The sequence below is a fragment of the Oncorhynchus nerka genome, linkage group LG20 (genome assembly GCF_034236695.1).
Source record: "Oncorhynchus nerka isolate Pitt River linkage group LG20, Oner_Uvic_2.0, whole genome shotgun sequence".
NCBI classification, from domain to species: domain Eukaryota; kingdom Metazoa; phylum Chordata; class Actinopteri; order Salmoniformes; family Salmonidae; genus Oncorhynchus; species Oncorhynchus nerka.
Window position 1 is genome coordinate 69,656,807 of NC_088415.1, and position 23,023 is coordinate 69,679,829.

General features: G+C 42.3%; 1 protein-coding gene across 3 annotated transcripts in view; it reads left to right on the plus strand.

Annotated features, from left to right (window-relative positions):
• LOC115103029 (solute carrier family 12 member 7-like) overlaps positions 1–23,023 on the plus strand; it is a 76,976-nt gene that overhangs the window by 29,340 nt on the left and 24,613 nt on the right. For all 3 annotated transcript variants that reach the window (XM_065005713.1, XM_029623607.2, XM_065005712.1), the window contains exons 2-14: positions 6,644–6,738; positions 6,955–7,086; positions 14,920–15,066; positions 15,289–15,343; positions 15,558–15,688; positions 15,906–16,147; positions 16,376–16,587; positions 17,175–17,342; positions 17,593–17,691; positions 17,782–17,839; positions 19,869–20,043; positions 20,128–20,246; positions 20,344–20,442. In XM_065005713.1, coding sequence (XP_064861785.1) covers positions 6,644–6,738; positions 6,955–7,086; positions 14,920–15,066; positions 15,289–15,343; positions 15,558–15,688; positions 15,906–16,147; positions 16,376–16,587; positions 17,175–17,342; positions 17,593–17,691; positions 17,782–17,839; positions 19,869–20,043; positions 20,128–20,246; positions 20,344–20,442 — 1,732 coding nt within the window. The remainder of the gene's footprint in view (positions 1–6,643; positions 6,739–6,954; positions 7,087–14,919; positions 15,067–15,288; positions 15,344–15,557; positions 15,689–15,905; positions 16,148–16,375; positions 16,588–17,174; positions 17,343–17,592; positions 17,692–17,781; positions 17,840–19,868; positions 20,044–20,127; positions 20,247–20,343; positions 20,443–23,023) is intronic.

Below are 23,023 nucleotides of genomic sequence, written 5' to 3' on the forward strand. Positions count from 1 at the left end.
TTTTTATTTGGAATAATGACCATTACAACAATACTGAATGAACACTTATTTTAACTTAATATGATACATCAATAAAATCAATTTAGCCTCAACTAAATAATTAAACATTTTCAATTTGGTTTAAATAATGCAAAAAAAAAGTAAAAGTGCAATATGTGCTAACGTTTAAGTTCTTTGCTCAGAACATGAGAACATATGAAAGCTGGTGGTTCCTTTTAACATGAGTCTTCAATATTCCCAGGTAAGACGTTTTAGGTTGTAGTTATTATAGGACTATTTCCATCTATACAATTTGTATTTCATTAACCTTTGACTATTGGATGTTCCTATAGGCACTTTAGTATTGCAAGTGTAACAGTATAGCTGCAGTCCTTCTCCTCCCTCCTCTCTGGGCTCGAACCAGCAACACAACGACAACAGCCACCCTCGAAGCAGCGTTACCCATGCAGAGCAAGGGGAACAACTACTAGAAGGCTCGGAGCGAGTGACGTTTGAACCGCTATTAGCGCGCACTAACTAGCTAGCCATTTCACTTCGGTTACACCAGCCTCATCTCGGGGATTGATAGGCTTGAAGTCATAAACAGCGCAATGCTTGACGCACAACGAAGAGCTGCTGGAAAAACGCACGAAAGTGCTGTTTGAATGAATGTTTACACGCCTGCTTCTGCCTACCACCACTCACTCAGATGCTTGTATGCTCAGTCAGATTACATGCAACGCAGGACACGCTAGATAATATCTAGTAATATCATAATTTCACCTTTTATTTAACCAGGTAGGCTAGTTGAGAAAAAGTTCTCATTTGCAACTGCGACCTGGTCAAGATAAAGCATAGCAGTGTGAACAGACAACAACACAGATTTACACATGGAGTAAACAATAAACAAGTCAATAACCTAATGCTAGCTAGCAATTTACCTTGGCTTACTGCATTCGCGTAACAGGCAGTCTCCTTGTGGAGTGCAACGAGAGTGAGGCAGGTCGTTATTGCGTTGGACTAGTTAACTGTAAGGCTGCAAGATTGGATCACCCGAGCTGACTGGTGTGGTGTAGTTATTGCGTGGCTTCACTACATTCTCCCAATCTTCTTCTGGATCATCCAAATGCTCTTTAGCCAACTTCAGACGGGCCTGGACATGTACTGGCTTAAGCAGGGGGACACGTCTGGCACTGCAGGATTTGAGTCCCTGGCGTCATAGTGTGTTACTGACGGTAGGCTTTGTTACTTTGGTCCCAGCTCTCTGCAGGTCATTCACTAGGTCCCCCCGTGTGGTTCTGGGATTTTTGCTCACCGTTCTTGTGATCATTTTGACCGCACGGGGTGAGATCTTGCGTGGAGCCCCAGATCGAGGGAGATTATCAGTGGTCTTGTATGTCTTCCATTTCCTAATAATTGCTCCCACAGTTGATTTCTTCAAACCAAGCTGCTTACCTATTGCAGATCTTCCCAGCCTGGTGCAGGTCTACCATTTTGTTTCTGGTGTCCTTTGACAGCTCTTTGGTCTTGGCCATAGTGGAGTTTGGAGTGTGACTGTTTGAGGTTGTGGACAGGTGTCTTTTATACTGATAACAAGTTCAAACAGGTGCCATTAATACAGGTAACGAGTAGAGGACAGGGGAGCCTCTTAAAGAAGAAGTTACAGGTCTGTGAGAGCCAGAAATCTTGCTTGTTTGTAGGTGACCAAATACTTATTTTCCACCATAATTTGCAAATAAATTTATAAAAAATCCTACAATGTGATTTTCTGGATGATCTTTTCTCTAATTTTGTCTGTCATAGTTGAAGTGTACCTATGATGAAAATTACAGGCCTCTCATCTTTTTAAGTGGGAGAACAATTTGTGGCTGACTAAATACTTTTTTGCTCCACTGTATCTCACTTGTCACCCCCAAAGCCAATTCCTCCTTTGGCCGCCTCTCTTTCCAGTTCTCTGCTGCCATTGACTGGAATGAACTACAAAAATCTCTGAAACTGGAGACACTTATTTCCCTCACTAGCTTTAAGCACCAGCTGTCAGAGCAGCTCACAGATCACTGCACCTGTACATAGCCCATCTATAAATAGCCCAAACAACTACCTCTTCCCCTACTGTATTTATTTATTTTGCTCCTTTGCACCCCAGTATTTCTACTTTGCACACTCATCTACTGTCAAATCTACCATTCCAGTGTTTTAATTGCTATATTGTATTTACTTCGCCACCATGGCCTATTTATTGCCTTTACCTCACATTGTATATAGACTTATTTTCCTACTGTATTATTGACTGTATGTTTGTTTTACTCCACGTGTAACTCTGTGCTATATGTGTCGAACTTCTTTGCTTCATCTTGGCCTGGTCGCAGTTGTAAATGAGAACGTGTTCTTAACTTGCCTACCTGGTTAAATAAAGGTGAAATAAATCAAATAAATAAGAAGCAGTGCTTGACTTGGGCAGGAGCTCACTGTAGCTGAGTACCGGCACCACAAATGTTCTTCTACTTGAGCTCCTGTTCCTCTTTATAGAATATAGTGTTGTGGAGCTCCTGCACCCAAATATAAACAGTACCAGCATCCAAAATGAGTACCAAGGCCCATTTCAGTTCAAGTCAAGCACTGATAAGTAATCAGGTAGGCCTATTTTAAAATGTTTCCACTGGATCAGAGTGTGACATTTTTCCCTTTCACGCTGAGTGGTTATCGAAAGGTGGAAACGCTGGAAAGATTTTTCAAATGCATTGAGGAACTATTGTAATTTTCAATGGATGTAAAAACAGACTGTTTGCTTGGTGTTTGAGGTGAAGAAAACAACATTACTTTGAGAATCTCCACAGGTCATTAGTGGTGATGCATTAAGCCAATCAGAAATACCATCTGATCCCCAAATGGGCACATTTATACAGTGTATTTGAACCCATTGACTTTTCCCACAATTTTCTTTACATTACAGCCTTTTTCTAAAATGTGTTATTGTTTTTCCCCCTCATCAATCTACACACAATACCCCATAATGACAAAGCGAAAACAGATTTTTAGACATTTTAGCACATTTATTAAAAATACAAAATGGAAATATTACATTTACATAATTATTCAGACCCTTTACTCAGTACTTTGTTGAAGCACCATTGGCAGCGATTACAGCCTCGAGTCTTCTTGCGTATGCCGCTGCAAGCAAGTCACACCTGTATTTGGGGAGTTTCTCCCATTCTTCTCTGCAGATCCTGTGCGTTGCTGCACAGCTGTTTTCAGTTCTCTTCAGAGATGTTTGATCGGGTTCAAGTCTGGGCTCTGGCTGGGCCACTCAAAGACATTCAGAGACTTGTCCCAAAGCCATTACTATATTGTCTTGGCTGTGTGCTTAGGGTAGTTGTCCTGTTGGAAGGGGAACCTTCAACCCAGTTCCTGAGCGCTCTCCCAGTCCCTGCCGCTGAAAGACATCCCCACAGCATGATGCTGCCACCACCATGCTTCACTGTAGGGATGGAGCCAGGTTTCCTCCAGATGTGACACTTGGCATAATGCCTGAGTTAAATCTTGGTTTCATCAAACCAGAGAATCTTGTTTCTCATGGTCTGAGAGTATTTAGGTGCCTTTTGGCAAACTCCAAGCAGGCTGTCATGTGCCTTTTACTGAGGAGTGGTTTCTGTCTGGCCACTCAACCACAAAGGCCTGATTGGTGGAGTGCTGCAGAGATGATTGTTCTTCTGGAGGGTTCTCCCATCTCCACAGAGGAACTCTAGAGCTCTGTCAGAGTGACCATCGGGTTCTTGGTCACCTCCTCGACCAAGGCCCTTCTCCCCTGATTGCTCAGTTTGGCTGGGCGCCCAGCTCTGTGTAGAGTCTTGGTGGTTCCAAACTTCTTCCATTTAAGAATGATGGAGGCCGCTGTGTTCTTGGGAACCTTCAATGCTGCAGAAATGTTTTGGTACCCTTCCCCCAGATCTGTGCCTCGACACAATCCTGTCATGGTGCTCTACGTACAATTCCTTTGACCTCATGCCTTGGTTTTTTCCTCTGGCATGCACTGTCAACGGTGGGACCTTAAATAGACAGGTGTGTGCCTTTCCAAATCCTGTACAATCAATTGAATTTACCACAGGTGGACTCCCAAGTTGTAGAAAGATCTCAAGGATGATCAATGGAAACAGGATGTACCTGAGCTCAATTTCGAGTCTCATCGCAAAGGGTCTGATTATTTATGTAAATGAGGTATTTCTGTTAGGGATGCACCGATATGAAATTCTGGGCCAATACCGATATCCAATATTTTCCTTGTCAAAAAAAAAACGGATACCGATAACCAATATTTAAAATTTTAGCTACCTTTTTAAACATTCTAGTACAGTTAAATAGTTGAAAATCACACACGCTGACCCCAAAAATGATTTTGTTTGGCAATTACATATATCCCCATTACCAGTAAAACAATCAAAACCTATTTCTTTCACTTACTTTCTGTGCTGTTTAGTTGTGCATTTTGTTCAGTCGTTTCATTCTCAATCAGGATTTCATTATACATGTCTAGCAGTGAAGTTTCAGCTCTGCCTGTCCGTGGCCTCTTCTGTCGTGGATCCTCTTCCTCGGTATGCACTGTCACTGTCCGTTTTCATCTTGTCCAGCTGTGTCTAACATTTCACGTAAACCCTGTTTCTTAGCTGCATCGAAGTAGCGGTCCTTGTACCTAGCATCGAGCGTGGTGGCGACACAGTAAAGCGTCTCAGAGTGAATGCCACCGAATCGCTTGTTCACAGCCTCTAGTAAATCTAATCCAATTTTATTGGTCACATACAAGTGATTAACATGTTATAGCGGGTGTAGCAAAATGCTTGTGCTTCTAGCTCCGACAGTGCAGAAATATCTAACAAATAACACAACATATACACACATCTAAGTATGAATGAATTAAGACTATATACAATGGACGAGCGATGTCAGAGCGGAACGGACTAAGATGTATAGAATACAGTATATACCTATGAGATGAGTAATGCAAAATATGTGAACATTATTAAAGTGACTAGTGTTCCGTTCCTTAAAATGGCCAGTGATATCTGGTCTATGCCTATAGGCAGCAGCCTTTAATGTGCTTTTCATGGCTATTTAACAGAATATAACAGTCGGATGGCCTTGAGATAGAAGCTGTTTTTCAGTCTCTCTGTCCCAGCTTTGATGTACCTGCACTGACCTCGCCTTCTGGATGATAGCGGGGTGAACAGGCAGTGGCTCAGGTGTTGATGTTCTTGATGATCTTTTTGGCCTTCCTGTGACATCGGGTACTGTAGATGTCTTGGAGGTTAGGCAGTGTGCCCCCGGTGACACGTTGGACAGACCACACCACCCACTAGAGAGCCTTGCGTTTGCGGGTGGTACAGTTGCCATACCAGGCGGAGATGCTTTAAATTGTGCATCTGTAAAAGTTTGTCAGTGTTTTAGGTGACAAGCCAAATTTCTTTAGCCTCCTGAGGTTGAAGAGGCACTGTTGCGCCTTCTTCACCACACTGTCTGTGTGGGTAGTAGAGTACTTTTGCAAGTTTTAACCCTACGGGTTTTGTGGTATTGCATATGGCCTTTTTGCTATCTTCCTTTGAAATCCACATAGCAGACGTGGGCTAGGTTAGGAACACTGTGTTGCACGTGTAGCGCTGTATTTTTCGTGGTGTCATTACATCTACCTACGTTATATAGGTATACACTTCAGCTTTGACATCGGTTTTGCACATCGCTGTTAAACTAGACATTGGGCCGATGTTGGCATTTTTAGCTAATATCATCCTATTCCAATATGTTCACCGATTTAAAAAACACACAAAAAAAAAATGGATATCGTGCATCTATAATTTCAGTAATTTTTAAAAATAAATAAGCAACAATTCCTCAACCTGTTTTATGGGGTATTGTGTTAAGATTGATGAAATCAGTTTTAGAAAAAGGCTTTAACGTAACAAAATGTGGAAAAAGTCAAGGGGTCTGAATACTTTCTCACTGTATGTCTACATTTGCGCGCAGGCCATGTAGCCTTTCGGCCTACTTCTGTGCGTGTGCGTCCTTATTCAACATTAACAGGAGCACTCAAACAAAAGACAATTCGCTAAATTGACAAAACTCATAAATGGAGTGAAATTAACCAAAACTTGTTTCTCGCAACATTTTCCAGAGTGCACAACCTATGCTACAATTGATCCACTCCTAAAATGATAGCATTTTGGCTCGACTGCTTAGATTGCGCCAAGCCAAAGGGTCTGAATGAACAGCTCTCTTTCTCATCTTTTTTGTAAATGCGTTTTTCTTAGTTTGTCTCTTTTGTTATTTAAGTGGAATCTATATGTAGGATTCTTGAATGATGTTCATACTCTTGTATGAATAACCTCTTTAGTTGCTACTCCTGACAGTGTTGACATTTATTGACATGTTTGATTGACATGACCAGTGGGACACTCCAATGCAAGGGTATATTGGTGACTCCAACCCTTTTCCTACTCAAGGCTCTGATGAAGGTGATTCATGCCGAAACGTAAGCCTATTGTTTGTTTGTCTCATCAATAAACCCATTGATTCCCCTTTTTTGTTTAAGCTGGGCTGAAGCGTGTATCCCGTTTTTCCCATTGTACTGTAGAGGTTTGTTTTATCATACGCTATCGCGTTTTCTGTTGTCTCCCAGGAGATAACACTCCCAGAGAGAGCAGCCCTTTCATCAACAACACTGACCATGACCGAGGAAACTACTACGATGGCAAGAACATGGCTCTCTTTGAGGTATACCACATGTCAATGCTTTTGATATTATAATGTAATTAATTACCACATACATTTTATGCCACTTAATCTAAAGTGGGAGCTAAATGCTTACCTGGATTATCTTGTTGTAGACTACATATCATCCAAACATGTGTTGTGCTTGTTTGTTGTATACTTGGATGTCTTCAATGCCATGGTGTCCTGATTTCAATGTTGTCGTGTCCTTATTGACAGGAAGAGATTGAGAGCAACCCCATGGTGTCCTCTCTCCTCAACAAGCTGGCCAACTACACCAACCTCACCCAGGGCGTCACTGAGCACGAGGAATATGAGAATGAGGATGGGGTCACAAAGATTGCAGTCAAGGTATGACCGTTGTCATCCCAGTGGGTACTTTGTGGGAGACCTTGCTAAAGAGGTACAGTAGAAGACAGACATTGTATTAACTCTCAATCAATTAACTCTTAAAAATGCTCTATCGTGCAAGCCAACCTTGGTTGGTGAGCGTGATGGCTATTCAGCAGCTCCTCTGAGAACAGAGTGAGAATTTGAGAATATAAAGCAGCATTCTTGTGACCACAGGCTGGGTTCTCTCAGGCTTATTTTTGTTATAACTGATGCCAGGCCTTGAGCAAACTTCTTTAATAGCTGCCTTCACATCCTTCTAGCCGTTGCTACCAATCCCATCCAAAGAAATACCCCTACTGTTGCTCTTCAGCGTTAGAGCACCACCGCAAGGCCACAGAAACCATGCCTCTGTCCCCTGACAATTACTCCCTGCTGGAGATCTGATTGGCTTGGGGAGGGAGGTTTTGGAGACAAAGAGTGGATCGTCAAGATGCCACTCCAGGTTGTGAATGGTCTATGAACAAGGGCCACATTGACCCTGGTAAAAAGGCGTACAGGAGAACCAACAGCAGTATTGAGAGAGGGCTGTGTTGTCTTATGGGATATATGGTATGTACTGTACTGTATTTACGCAGCGGCTTCTTTTTTTGGGGGGGGGGGGGTGTTGATGTGATTGTAGGTGTGTTTTTGCAGGGTTCTCTGATCTCAAAAGAGTGGGGTGGCGTAACTTTGGAATGTTGAATTGCATTGTGGGGCATACCGGGGGGGCTTGTGTCATCAACCGGTAGATGACACGCTGAAATTGTTAATTTATCCTGTGGTGATCAGGGTATGGATTGTATGGCTGTGATGAGGTCAAACAGATCATTGTAAAGGTAGCCAATAACAGTACGCTGTGTTTGGGTGTTATATTTGGATCGTCCTGCTTTCCGAACTCTATTACATACACACAACACAGATATAGTATTACTTTACTGAATCGTTCTGTTGATTTTTATGAAGGACTGCAAGGGTCTCAACATGATGTTTTCAACTTAAAATACTTTTCTGTTATTATATGTGAGCATGAATGGGTAAATGCTGACAAAGGGCTGAACACCGAGGAAGGATTCATCTTAGTTAACCCAGAACTAAAATCTTGCGTAATTAGTACCAGTCATGTTTACGTAGTCTGTTCACAAGAGATTAAGGATCCACTTCTGATGTTTTCTTAAATGCAGAAAGCACATTGCAATGTATTTGAGCAATACATCTGTCCACTCACTGTCTGAAATGCATGCCAATGCAAACTTAATCCTATGTTCACTCTCTTCATAGAACTCAGAAATATAATTATTAAAGTTCTAAATTCCAAACTGTGACGCACATTTATTCTGCAATAAATTTGTCAGTTGTGTTTGCATAATGTTATTAGCCAATATTTGTAAAAAAAATTCACTTTGCAAACACAGGGAGATGGATGGGGGATGGAACAGGCTTAAAACAAAACAACTTGTGTGGTGAGAACTGTTGTAGGAGGATTGGCGTGGTATGGTTTGCATGTGACAGTTTTGTATATGTTTAGTGTAGTGAGTAACCCAGCTAAATGATGGGGTTTCCTGATACGGGGTTTGAATCATATCACTACAGGGCACAGTTAAGCAGCTGACCTCACACCACTGACTTCACCATTGTTGTTTTTTATGCTGCCAGTGACCACATTCCAAATTAGATGGTTTGATGGTTGCTAATGAGCCAATTTTAAAATTAACATTTACCAAATAGTGTACAGCTCTGTTAATATTTTGCCAACTCTTTTTGCCGATATTACATTTGTAGACCAAAAATGATCTGGGGAATAACACCAATTGTAATCTCAGCTGTAAAATGTATTGTGCAGGAGACTTAATCAAGCTAGTCGTCTTGACTACTTTGTTTCTTTCTCTCTTGCATCAAAGGTTTTGATAGGAGACAGAATGCGATCGGACCATCATCTAATTGGCCTTCACGTAACTCTTACAGAATTTCCACGTGGACGGGCATATCGGAAATTTTATCTAAGTCTACTGGAGGATAATTATTTCTTAACTAATAATTTATTACTGAATTTATTCAGTGCAAAATAGGTTCAGCAAATCCCTTTACTGTTTGGGATACCTTTTTAAATGTACTGTCAGAGGTCATTCAATTCAATATTCGTAAGTAAAAAAAACAAAAACATGTTTCTGTCTAAAGAAACAAGGCAGACAAGGGAAATATATAAACTAATAGTACAGGTAGATGGCAATAAAAACTGTACTACAGAGATACAAAACAAGTTAGAGAAAAAACCAGAAGAACTGGAGGAACTTATTTAAGAATAATCTAATCTATTACAAAAATAAAGCAAACTGGATCGAATATGGAGAAAAATGCAACAAATTCTTCATGAGTCGCCAACACAGGAACGCTGCAAATGTTTTTGACAGAAACTCGTTACTAAAGACTATCATTCTCTGAATTATATTTTAAGAGGAAGATGAATATTTCTTACTTTTAAGTCTCATCCTCACCCTCTGAATGACGATTACTGTAAGGAACTCTTTCCAAATAATAAAAAAATGTAAAATGCACAAAAAGAACAGTGTGAAGGCCAAATTACAGAGGAATAACTTTGAGGCTATGAATCCGATCAGTCTGGAAAAACCTCAGGGCTTGATTTCGTACCAGTAGAGGTACAGTTGAAGTCGGAAGTTTACGTACACTTAGGTTAGAGTAATTAAAACTCGTTTTTCAACCACTCCACAAATTTCTTGTTAACAAACTATAGTTTTGACAAGTCGGTTAGGACATCTACTTTGTACATGACACAAGTAATTTTTCCAACAATTATTTACAGACAGATTATTTAATTTATAATTCACTGCATCACAATTGTGTTTCAGAAAGTTACATTTATTTTACTTTTATTTTACTAGGCAAGTCAGTTAAGAACAAATTCTTATTTTCAATGACGGCCTAGGAACAATGGGTTAACTGCCTTGTTCAGGGGCAGAACGACAGATTTTTACCTTGTCAGCTCGGGGATTCGATCTTGCACCCTTTCGGTTACTAGTCCAACGCTCTAACCACTATGCTACGCTGCCGCCCCATATATAAACTAAGTTGACTGTGCCTTTAAACAGCTTGAAAAATTCCAGAATATAATGTAATGGCTTTAGAAGCTTCTGATAGGCTAATTGACATAATTTGAGTCAATTGGAGGTGTACCTTTTGGATGTATTTCGAGGCCTACCTTCAAACTCAGTGCCTCTTTGCTTGATCATGGGAAAATCAAAAGAAATCGGCCAAGACCTCAGAAAATAAATTGTAGACCTCCACAAGTCTGGTTCATCATTGGGAGCAATTTCCAAATGCCTGAAGGTACCACGTTCATCTGTACAAACAATCATACGCAAGTATTAACGCCATGGGACCACGCAGCCATCATACCGCTCAGGAAGGAGAGGCATTCTGTCTCCTAGAGATGAATGTACTTTGGCGCGAAAAGTGCAAATCAATCCCAGAACAGCAGCAAAGGACCTTGTGAAGATGCTGGAGGAAACCGGTACAAACGTATCCATATCCACAGTAAAACGAGTCCTATATCGACATAACCTGAAAGGCCGCTCAGCACGGAAGAAGCCACTGCTCCAAAACCACCACGTTGTTTGGAGGGAAAAGGGGGGGGGCTTGCAAGCCAAAGAACACCATCTCAACCGTGCATGGGGGTGGCAACATCATGTTGTGGGGGTGCTTTGCTGCAGGAGGGACTGGTGCACTTCACAAAATAGATGGCATCACGAAGTTGCTTCAATATATCCAAGTAATTTTCCTACATCTCAAGACATCAGTCAGGAAGTTGAAGCTTCGTCGCAAATGGGTTTCCAAATGGACAATGACCCCAAGCATACTTCCATAGTTGTGGCAAAATGGCTTAAAGACAACAAACTCAAGGTATTGGAGTGTCAATCACAAAGCCCTGACCTCAATCCTATAGAGAATTTGTGGGCAGAACTGAAAAGGTTTGTGCAAGCAAGGAGGCCTACAAACCTGACTCAGTTACACCAGCTCTGTCAGGAGGAATGGGCCAAAATTCATCCAACTTATTGTGGGAAGCTTGTGGAAGGCTACCTAAAATGCTTGATCCAAGTTAAGTAATTTAAAGGCAATGCTACCAAATACTAATTGAGTGTATGTAAACTTCTGACCCACTGGGAATGTGATGACAGAAATAAAAGCTGAAATAAATAATTCTCTCTACTATTATTCTGGCATTTCACATTCTTGAAATAAAGTGGTGATCCTAACTGACCTAAGAATTTTTACTAGGATTAAATGTCAGGAATTAAGAAACTGAGTTTAAAGTATTTGGCTAAGGTGTATGTAAACTTCTGACTTCAACTGTAAGTATCAAGCCTTTTTAGATATGCGGAAAGCTCCATTATTAGCATGTTTTAACTAGTCCTATAGAAATGGTACTCTGTCACGTACTCAGCAGGAAGGTCTGGTTTCAATATTATTAAAACAAGACCCAGACTGCGAATATAAAGATCTGGAGGCCTCTTCAATTTTGTGATGATAATACAAAAAAATACTAGTGAAATGCATAGCACTCCGAATTAAAAAGGTTTTTACCAGGTATTGTTCATCCTTATCAGATTTTTTAAATTTTTTTTTTATTTTTACATGGACGATACATTGGAGATCATGTACAAACACTACTAGAAATAATAGAACAACATGAAACATCTAAGAAGCCTGGCCTGGTATTTACAACGTATTTTGAAAAGGCCTTTGATAAAGTAGGACTGGATTTTATATACAGTGCATTTGGAAATTTTTCAGACCCCTTTACTTTTTTATGTCTCGGAGCTCTACGGACAATTCCTTCGACCTCATGGCTTGGTTTTTTCTCTGACATGCACTGCCAACTGTGGGACCTTATTTAGACAGGTGTGTGCCTTTCCAAATCATGTCCAATCAGTTCAATTTACCACAGGTGGACTCCAAGTTGTAGAAACATCTCAAGGATGATCAATGGAAACAGGATGCACCTGAGCTCAATTTCAAGTCTCATAGCAAAGGGTCTGAATACTTACAGTACCTGTCAACCTTAGACACACCTACTCATTCAAGGGTTTTTCTTTATTTGTACTATTTTCTACATTGTAGAATAATAGTGAAGACATCTAAACCATGTGATAACACATATGGCATCATGTGGTAACCAAAAAAGTGTTAAATAAATTGAAATATACTTTAGATTCTTCAAAGTATCCACCCTTTGCCTTGATGACAGCTTTGCACCCTCTTGGTATTCTCTCAACCAGCTTCACCTGGAATGCTTTTCCAACATGCTGAGCACTTGTTGACTGCTTTTCCTTCACTCAGCTGTCCAAACCATCTCAATTGGGTTACGATTGGGTGATTGTGGAGGCCAGGTCATCTGATGCAGCACTCCATCACTTTCCTTCTTGGTCAAATAGCCCTTACACAGCCTGGAGGTGTGTTGGGTCATTGTCCTGTGGATAAACAAATGATAGTCGCGCATACCAATTGGGATGGCATATCGCTGCAGAATGTTGTGGTAGCCATGCTGGTTAAGCTACAATTTCTAGCTCTAATGAACTTTGCCTTTGTAGGCGAGGTAACTCTGGATCTTCCTTTCCTGTGGTGGTCCTCATGAGAGCCAGTTTCATCATAGAGCTTAATGGTTTTTGTGACTGCACTTGAAGAAACTTTCAAAGTTCTTGAAATTTTCCACATTGACTGACCTTCATGTCTTAAAGTAATGATGGACTTTCTTTGCTTATTTGAGCTGCTTTTGCCATAATATGGACTTGGTCTTTTACCAAATAAAGCTATCCTCTGTATACTACCCCTACCTTGTCACAATTTAACTGATTGGCTCAAACGCGTTAAGAAGGAAAGAAATTCCACAAATGAACTTTTAACAAGGCACACCTGTTAATTGAAATGTATTCCAGGTGACTACCTCATGATGCTGATGAGAGAATGCCAAGAGTGTGCAAAGCTGTCATCAAGGCAAATTGTGTCTACTTTGAAGAATCTCAAATAAACAAATAAAAATATTTTACCTATTACCTTTTCACTTACTACATGATTCCATATGTGTTATTTCATAGTTTTGATGTCTTCACTATTGTTCTACAATGTAAAAATAAAGAAAATCATTTATGTGTAGATGTGTCCAAGCTTTTGACTGGTATTAGTTTTTGATTTGTAATGATTTTGCCAAAATGTCTAAACCTGTTTAAGCTTTGGCATTATGGGGTATTGTGTGTAGATGGAGGACCTTTTTTTTTTTTAAATCCATTTTAGAATAAGGCTGTAACGTAACAAAATATGGAAAATTGAAGGTGTCTGAATCCTTTCTGAATGCAGTGTATAAATGCATGGATTTATTCAATATCGGTGAGTCTCTTATAAAATGGGTAATAGTAATGTATTGCAACCCCAGGTGTAAAACTGTAAATAACGGCTACTTCTCAGAGAGTTTTGAATTGTCAAGAGGATTTAATCAAGGGGGTCCGCTGTCACCATATATATTCTTTATGGCCATCAAAATGCTAGCTATTAAAATCAAATAACAACATTAGAGTATTAGAATTCCAAGGCTTAAAAACAAAGATTTCCATGTATGCCGATGAGTCTGCAAGATAGATCCCTGTAATGTCTCATAACTTTTCTGGACTCTCTGGACTAAAACCTAATTATGATAAGTGTACCATATTAAGTTTTGGATCTTTAAAAAATACAACTTTTACATTACACTGCAGTTTACCTATAAAATTGGCTGATTGTGAAGTAGACATACATGGTATTCATATCACAAAAGATATAAATGAGCTCTCCACAATGATTTTCAATAGAAAACGAGTAATAATAGACAAGATCCTTCAACCATGGAGAGGTAAATACCTGTCTATTTATGGAAAAATTGCCCTGATTAACTCCTTAGTCATATCTCAGTTTACTCACTTACTTTTGGCACTGCTACTCCTGATGATTGTTTTTTCAAATCATATGAGAAAAAAATATTTTGCTTTATCTGGGTTTCTAAACCAGACAGGCTAAAGCGTGCCTATCTATATAAAGAATATGAACTGGGTTAGTTGAGATTATTAAATATAAAAGCACTAATCCTCTCTCTAAAAGCTTCACTTATACAAAACTATTACTTTTACCCAAAATGGCATTTTTGCCTTTCTGCAGATTGATGTCAAATTTTCAATTTAATTTCAAATGAAACCTTTTTCAAAGCATTTCTCTTTTTCAAACGAGGATGGCAGAGCTGGATAAATTCCAATTTCAGATAGCGGGAGGGGGTAAGGAACTGGTGTGTCTGCCCAATATAAAGGATAAAAACTGGCAGAGGAATACAAACAGCATCCGGAAAGTGGCGGGGGTCTCAGATGGTTGAGGGGCAGCTGTCGTGGAGATCTTGGAGGGTTGGTGGCCTGGCGGTTGGGAGCTTGGGCCGGTGGCCGATAGGTTGCTGGTTCGGGTCCCCTTTTTGACTTGGTGGGAGATCTATCGACGTGCCCATGGGCAGGGCAGTGCGTTGACCCTGGTTGCTTCTGTGGACTGCTCTGATTAGATGACTGAATGTAATGTAAATGTTGAGCCGCTTCACTGCAGGTAGATTGTATGTTTTAATATTCAATAAATAAAAAATACATTAAAAAAATTGGACAGGATTGTACAATGTTGTATTGTATGCTGTATTGCGGCGTTACAGTATACCTTACAGGGCCCTACTGTACCATAACCTGACTCATTGTAATCCTACTTCTCCTCTTCCCTGGCCCTCTGCATTGGCACCTCTAGAGTTCTCAGATGGGCACCTTCATCGGTGTGTACCTGCCCTGCATGCAGAACATCCTCGGAGTCATCCTCTTCCTGCGTCTCACCTGGATCGTTGGCACCGCTGGAATCATGGAGTCCTTCGCTATTGTCGTCATGTGCTGCACCTGTGTGAGTACTTTTCTATAGAACTATGTAAGAGTACTAAGGTGTGAAAAATATAGGTCTACATACATCTAGTATGACTATTTACTTTTCTTTCTTTTAGGGAGTTTCAGGTACTATACTGTAGTATTCTCTGTCGGTCTTAGTCATCTCATGTTTTACTCCCTGAGGAAATTGTATCCATACACTCAACAATGCTAGTATTTTGTATTGTTTCCTCCCTTACAGACCATGCTGACAGCGATATCAATGAGCGCTATTGCAACAAATGGTGTAGTGCCAGGTAATGCCAGTTCAACTTCAACTTATTTTCACCTTGAATAAGGAACCTCAAACTGTGTTCTTATGGAGACATGGTTATTTAACACTATATTAATGTTTTACCTTGGTGGTTTATTTACTATTAAATGTATTACATATGCTCTATAGATTCTGTGGATACCTTTTTGTTATTTTCTAGGCGTTTTTACATGAATCTGTTCTCTTGCCCCATGCAGCTGGAGGCTCCTACTACATGATCTCCAGGTCTTTGGGTCCAGAGTTTGGTGGGGCTGTGGGCTTGTGCTTCTACCTGGGCACCACATTCGCTGGGTCCATGTATATTCTGGGTACCATTGAAATCCTACTGGTAAGGATGAAACAGAATGTCTGGTCATGATATACTGTAGGACATGCCCAATGTTTTGAGACAGGAGTTTTTAATGACCACATGACTCTTCCAGGAGTTGTTACCTTGTTATAGCCTATAACAGTGGCTCAGAGTTTTTCCTGGACATGTCACATGGTCAGGCCCAACCAATGTTTCATAAAGCTAGTATCCTAGTTGACTCCTATTCTTGTTCCAGACGTACATCGTGCCGAACACTGCAGTGTTTGTGGCAGAGAAGAAGGAGGACGAGACAGAGGCCATGCTGAATAACATGCGTGTGTATGGGACCTGCTGTCTGGCACTTATGGCTCTAGTGGTGTTTGTGGGGGTCAAATATGTCAACAAGCTGGCCCTGGTCTTCCTGGCCTGTGTGGTGCTCTCCATCATGGCCATCTACGCTGGAGTCATCAAGACCGTCATAGAACCACCCAACTATCCGTGAGTTCGATTTATGAGTTCTAGTTAGTCTATTGGCATAGGAAATGCTTGTGCCTGTGTTTGTCTCGTCAGAGTAATAGGCACACTTTATAGGACCGTCATCTGGTCTTATAGGCCCAAAATTAGTGCGACGCATTTGATTAGACTATTTACAGCCGTTAGTGGCTAAAAGGAAAATATTCTTAATTCTTTACACTAGAAGATCTCATAGATGTATGTTTCCTACAGAATCTGTCTCCTGGGGAACCGTTCCTTGCAGAACCACAACTTTGAGAAGTGTATGAAGACGGAGGTGATCAAGAACGTGACGTACACCACCGAGCTGTGGAAGCTGTTCTGTGGCAGCCCCCACCTCAACGCTACCTGTGATGAATATTTTACCCTGAACAACTTGACTGAGATCCAGGGCATCCCAGGCCTGCTCAGCGGGGTCATCAAAGGTCAGCCACAACCCACTGCCTGGCGAAAATTACTACACTGGATAGGCCTGGTGGAGACCTACACAGTACAAATGTTACCAGGCCTTCTACATTCTTACTACTAGTTACTCACTTACCATGGTCATATCATCATTTATCATAGTATTATCATGAACAAAGCAAACTGGGAAGACACACAGACACACACACAGGCACATACACACGCTAACACACACTTACATTGTAATGTTGTAATATTGTGGTATTATTGTGGTATTATATTATACATGTTGTATTGTAGAGTAGTGGGTTAATAATGTGTTATATGATGTACTGTTTTATCAAAACTTTTAATCTTGTTTGGACCCCAGGAACCATAGCCGCTGCCTTGTCAAAGGCTAATGGGGATCCTTATACAAATGATTGGTTTGTCTTCTCAACCTGTTTGAATTAGGAAAGCAAAGTATATTAGTCTTTTTTTGTGTTATTTCTCAATTGGAATACATGTGTTATTGCATAATACAAATGGTTAAATGGCTAATGATAAAACAGTTGGATATCAACAGTTTATAGTCTACTATAATGTGACTCCTCTGTGTCCCCCGTAGACAACATGTGGGGTGAGTACGGGCCCAGTGGAATGTTGGTAGAGAAGAAGAATCAGTCTTCTGTCCCAGTCCAGGATAACTCCAGAGATATTTACAAGCCTTACATCTTCAACGACATCTCCACTTTCTTCACTCTGCTGGTGGGAATCTACTTCCCCTCTGTCACAGGTTGGTATTGCGACAATATTGGCAACATATACATAATGGAACTACCATAATATGACATTATTGATTGATTGTCACCCTCATGCAGATTGTTGGGGTGCTACTGTAACTTGAGGTTTGGAAGAACTATGTATTTTTTGATGTCTTCACTATTATTTTACAATGTAGAAATGAGTAAAAATCAAGGAAAACCCTGGAATGAGTAGGTGTGTCCAAACGTTTGACTGGTACGGTATGTGTGTTTCCATCACAGGAATCATGGCGGGCTCCAACAGATCTGGAGACCTGAGAGATGCCCAGAGATCGATTCCCATCGGCACCATCCTGGCCATAGCAACCACTTCTTTTATTTGTATCCTTGGGGAAACTGTGTGTGTGTGTGTGTGTGTGTGTGTGTGTGTGTGGGAGTGCGCACTATTTCTATCTTAAACACAACTCCCAGACATGACCTGTGTTGTCCTATTTGGTGCCTGTATCGAGGGTGTCGTTTTGAGAGACAAGTAAGTACTATTTAAGTGTCGTTGTGATTATCTTTATAGTGAAAAGCGCTATATAAAATACATTTACATTACATTTAAGTCATTTAGCAGACGCTCTTATCCAGAGCGACTTACAAATTGGTGCGTTCACCTTAAGACATCCAGTGGAACAGCCACTTTACAATAGTGCATCTAAATCTTTTAAGGGGGTGTGAGAAGGATTACTTTATCCTATCCTAGGTATTCCTGAAAGAGGTGGGGTTTCAGGTGTCTCCGGAAGGTGGTGATTGACTCCGCTGTCCTGGCGTCGTGAGGGAGTTTGTTCCACCATTGGGGGGCCAGAGCAGCGAACAGTTTTGACTGGGCTGCGCGGGAACTGTACTTCCTCAGTGGTAGGGAGGCGAGCAGGCCAGAGGTGGATGAACGCAGTGCCCTTGTTTGGGTGTAGGGCCTGATCAGAGCCTGGAGGTACTGAGGTGCCGTTTCCCTCACAGCTCCGTAGGCAAGCACCATGGTCTTGTAGCGGATGCGAGCTTCAACTGGAAGCCAGTGGAGAGAGCGGAGGAGCGGGGTGACGTGAGAGAACTTGGGAAGGTTGAACACCAGACGGGCTGCGGCGTTCTGGATGAGTTGTAGGGTTTAATGGCACAGGCAGGGAGCCCAGCCAACAGCGAGTTGCAGTAATCCAGACGGGAGATGACAAGTGCCTGGATTAGGACCTGCGCCGCTTCCTGTGTGAGGCAGGGTCGTACTCTGCGGATGTTGTAGAGCATGAACCTACAAGAACGGGCCACCGCCTTGATGTTAGTTGAGAACGACAGGGTGTTGTCCAGGATCACGCCAAAGTTCTTAGCGCTCTGGGAGGAGGACACAATGGAGTTGTCAACCGTGATGGCGAGATCATGGAACGGGCAGTCCTTCCCGGGAGGAAGAGCAGCTCCGTCTTGCCGAGGTTCAGCTTGAGGTGATGATCCGTCATCCACACTGATATGTCTGCCAGACATGCAGAGATGCGATTCGCCACCTGGTCATCAGAAGGGGGAAAGGAGAAGATTAATTGTGTGTCGTCTGCATAGCAATGATAGGAGAGACCATGTGAGGTTATGACAGAGCCAAGTGACTTGGTGTATAGCGAGAATAGGAGAGGGCCTAGAACAGAGCCCTGGGGGACGCCAGTGGTGAGAGCGAGTGGTGAGGAGACAGATTCTCGCCACGCCACCTGGTAGGAGCGACCTGTCAGGTAGGACGCAATCCAAGCGTGGGCCGCGCCGGAGATGCCCAACTCGGAGAGGGTGGAGAGGAGGATCTGATGGTTCACAGTATCGAAGGCAGCCGATAGGTCTAGAAGGATGAGAGCAGAGGAGAGAGAGTTAGCTTTAGCAGTGCGGAGGGCCTCCGTGATACAGAGAAGAGCAGTCTCAGTTGAATGACTAGTCTTGAAACCTGACTGATTTGGATCAAGAAGGTCATTCTGAGAGAGATAGCGGGAGAGCTGGCCAAGGACGGCACGTTCAAGAGTTTTGGAGAGAAAAGAAAGAAGGGATACTGGTCTGTAGTTGTTGACATCGGAGGGATCGAGTGTAGGTTTTTTCAGAAGGGGTGCAACTCTCGCTCTCTTGAAGACAGAAGGGAAAAAATACATCTATTATTATTTTTCCACAGTTAGTACTTCCAAGTAAGAACTATTATTATTTACAACTTGGAAATAGCTGTTATGTCATTATGTAACTTTGATGCAGAAGCCTTTACTGCTCTGTATAATTTCTATATCAAATACCTAACATACAGATACCCCCTTGTTGCGCATTTAGAACGAAAGACCACACGTAAACAGACAGCATTGTAAAGAGAACATTGTGTGCCAACAAGTTCAATGTCATGTGATATGGTGTTTTAGTAGTTCTGTCCCAATCAGCCTAAGATTATTACTGAGTTTTTCATTATGTGTACAGTATATGCTCAGATTTGTCTCTCAATTTGCCTGTCTTTCTTTTGGTCTAGTTCTCTCCTGTGTTTGTATAACATTCAACTGGGTGTATTTCTACTACAGATTTGGGGACTCGGTTAAGAAGAACTTGGTGATTGGAACTCTGGCATGGCCTTCTCCGTGGGTAATCGTAATTGGCTCCTTCTTCTCCTGCTGTGGTGCAGGGCTGCAGAGCCTCACCGGCGCCCCTCGCCTGCTGCAGGCCATAGCACGCGATGGGATCGTCCCCTTTCTGCAGGTAGGATGGTCCTAGAGACTGCCCTTGCTTTTGCATCTCGAAAACAGAAACACTTCAGATAGTTCTCTGTGTCTGTCTCTCTAGGTGTTTGGTCATGGTAAAGCCAATGGGGAACCTACCTGGGCCCTCTTGATGACTGTTGGTATCTGTGAGATTGGAATCCTCATTGCATCACTGGATGCTGTTGCCCCCATTCTCTCAATGTGAGTGTTTAGCTCTGTGTGAATAATCTTGTCTCAAAAGCCTGTTGGTCAAAAATAAGTCACTTTTATTTGTCCTTTCCGTGGGGCTGGGTTGCAGGTTTTTCCTGATGTGTTACCTGTTTGTCAACCTAGCCTGTGCCGTCCAGACACTGCTACGCACTCCCAACTGGAGGCCCAGGTTTAAGTTTTACCACTGGTGAGTTTATTTCTCATACCAAAAGCGCCAAATGCAATTATATTCCATTCTGGACCTTTGGACCCACAAGGAGTGCAGGTTTTGTTGAGAATGGCGCTGGAGGGGATGGCTGGCGTTTTACGAGCTCCTATCCAACTGTGCTATTTTGTAATTTTTTTTGCGTTGTTTGTAACTTTTTTAAAAAACGTATTTTGTACATAGTGTTGCTGCTACCCTCTCTTATGACAGAAAATAACTTCTGGACATCAGAACAGCAATTACTCACCTCGAACTGGAAGAAACTGTATTTCTTCTTTAACGAGTCCGACATGAAGGATATACTGCTTTCTTGGGAACTGTTCCAAATTCCCATAATTTGCGTGAAGAAAAGACAGAGAAAAAGGGGGCGGAGATCGGGCTGCCGTTTGAGAATTCGTAGGCTCGTGAGTAAACCTCCACTACCATCCGTTCTATTGGCCAATGTGTAATCATTGGAAAACAATGTAGATAATAGACGATCCTACCAACGGGACATTAAAAACTTGAATATCTTATGTTTCACCGAGTCATGGCTGAACGATGACACGGATAATATAGATCTGGCCGAATTTTCCATGCATCGGCAGGATCAAGAAGCTATGTCTGATAAGACGAGGGGTGGGGGTGTGTATCTATTTGTCAATAACAGCTGGTGCGCGATGTCTAATATTAAAGAATTCTCAAGGTATTGCACGCCTGAGGTGTGGAGTACTACACTGTAGACCACACTATGTACCAAGAGTGTTCATCTATATTTTTTGTAGCTGTCTATTTACCACCACAAATCGATGCTGGCTCTAAGACCACACTCAACAAGCTGTATAAAGCCATAAGCAAACAAGAAAATGCTCATCAAGAAACGGCGCTCCTAGTGGCCGGGGACTTTAATGCAGGGAAACTTAAATCAGTTTTACCTAATTTCTACTAGCATGTAACATGTGCAACCAGAGGAAAAACAACTCTAGACCACCTTTACTCCACACACAGAGATGCATACAAAGCTCTCCCTCACCCTCCATTTGGCAAATCTGACCATAATTCTATCCTCCTGATTCCTGCTTACAAGCAAAAACTAAAGCAGGGAGTACCAGTGACTCCCTTAATATGGAAGTGGTCAGATGACGCGGATGCTACGCCGCAGGACTGTTTTACTAGCACAGACTGGAATATGTTCCGGGATTCTTCCAATGGCATTGAGGAGTATACCGCCTCAGTCATCGGTTTCATCAATAATTGCATCGATGACGTCATCCCCACATTGACTGTACGTACACATCCCAACCAGAATTCATGGATTACAGGCAACATCCGCATCGAGCTAAAGACTAGAGCTGACACTTTCAAGGAGCGGGACACTAATCTGGACGCTTATAAGAAATCCCGCTACGCACTCAGACGAAGCATCAAACAGGCAAAGCGTCAATACAGGATGAAGATTGAATCCTACTACACCAGCTCTGACGCTCGTCGGATGTGGCAGGACTTGCAAACTATTACGGACTGCAAAGGGAGACCCAGCCGCAAGCTACCCAGTGACCCGAGCCTATCAGCGAGAGAAATGCCTTTTTATGCTCGCTTCAAGGCAAGCAACACTGAAGAATGCATGAGAGCACCAGCTGTCCCAGACGACTGTGATAACGCTCTCAGTAGTTGATGTGAGCAAGTCATTTAAACAGGTCAACATTCACAAAGCCGCGGGGCCAGAGGAATTACCAGGACGTGTACTCAAAGCATGCGCGTGCAACTGGAGAGTGTCTGCACTGACATTTTCAACCTCTCCCTGACCAAGTTTGTAATACCTACATGTTTCAAGCAGACCACCATAGTCCCTGTGCCCAAGGAAGCGAAAGTAAACTGCCTAAATGATTACCGCCCCGTAGCACTCACATCAGTAGCCATGAAGTGCTTTGAAAGGCTGGTCATGGCTCACATCAACAGCATAATCCCGGATACCCTAGACCAACTCCAATTCGCAGACTGCCCCAACAGATCCACAGATGGTGCAATCGCACTCAACACTGCTCTTTCCCACCTGGACAAAAGGAACACCTAATGTGAGATTGCTGTTCATTGACTACAGCTCAGTGTTTAACACCATAGTGCCCACAAAGCTCATCTCTAAGCTAAGGACCTTGGGACTAAACAACTCCCTCTGCAACTTTATCCTGGACTTCCTGACGGGCCGCCCCCCAGGTGGTAAGGGTAGGCAACAACACGTCTGCCATGCTGATCCTCAACATGGGGGCCCCTCAAGGGTTTGTGCTTAGTCCAATCCTGTACTCCCTGTTAACCCACGACTTCGTGGCCAAACATGACTCCAACACCATCATTACGTTTGCTGACCACACAACAGTGGTAGGCCTGATTACCGACAACGATGAGACAGCCTATAGTGCGGTGCCAGGACAACAACCTCTCCCTCCAATGTGAGCAAGACAAAGGAGCTGATCGTGGACTACCGGAAAAGGCGGGCCGAACAGGCTCCCATTCTCATCGACGGGGCTGTAGTGGAGCGGGTCGAGAGTTTCAAGTTCCTTGGTGTCCACATCACCAGCGAACTATC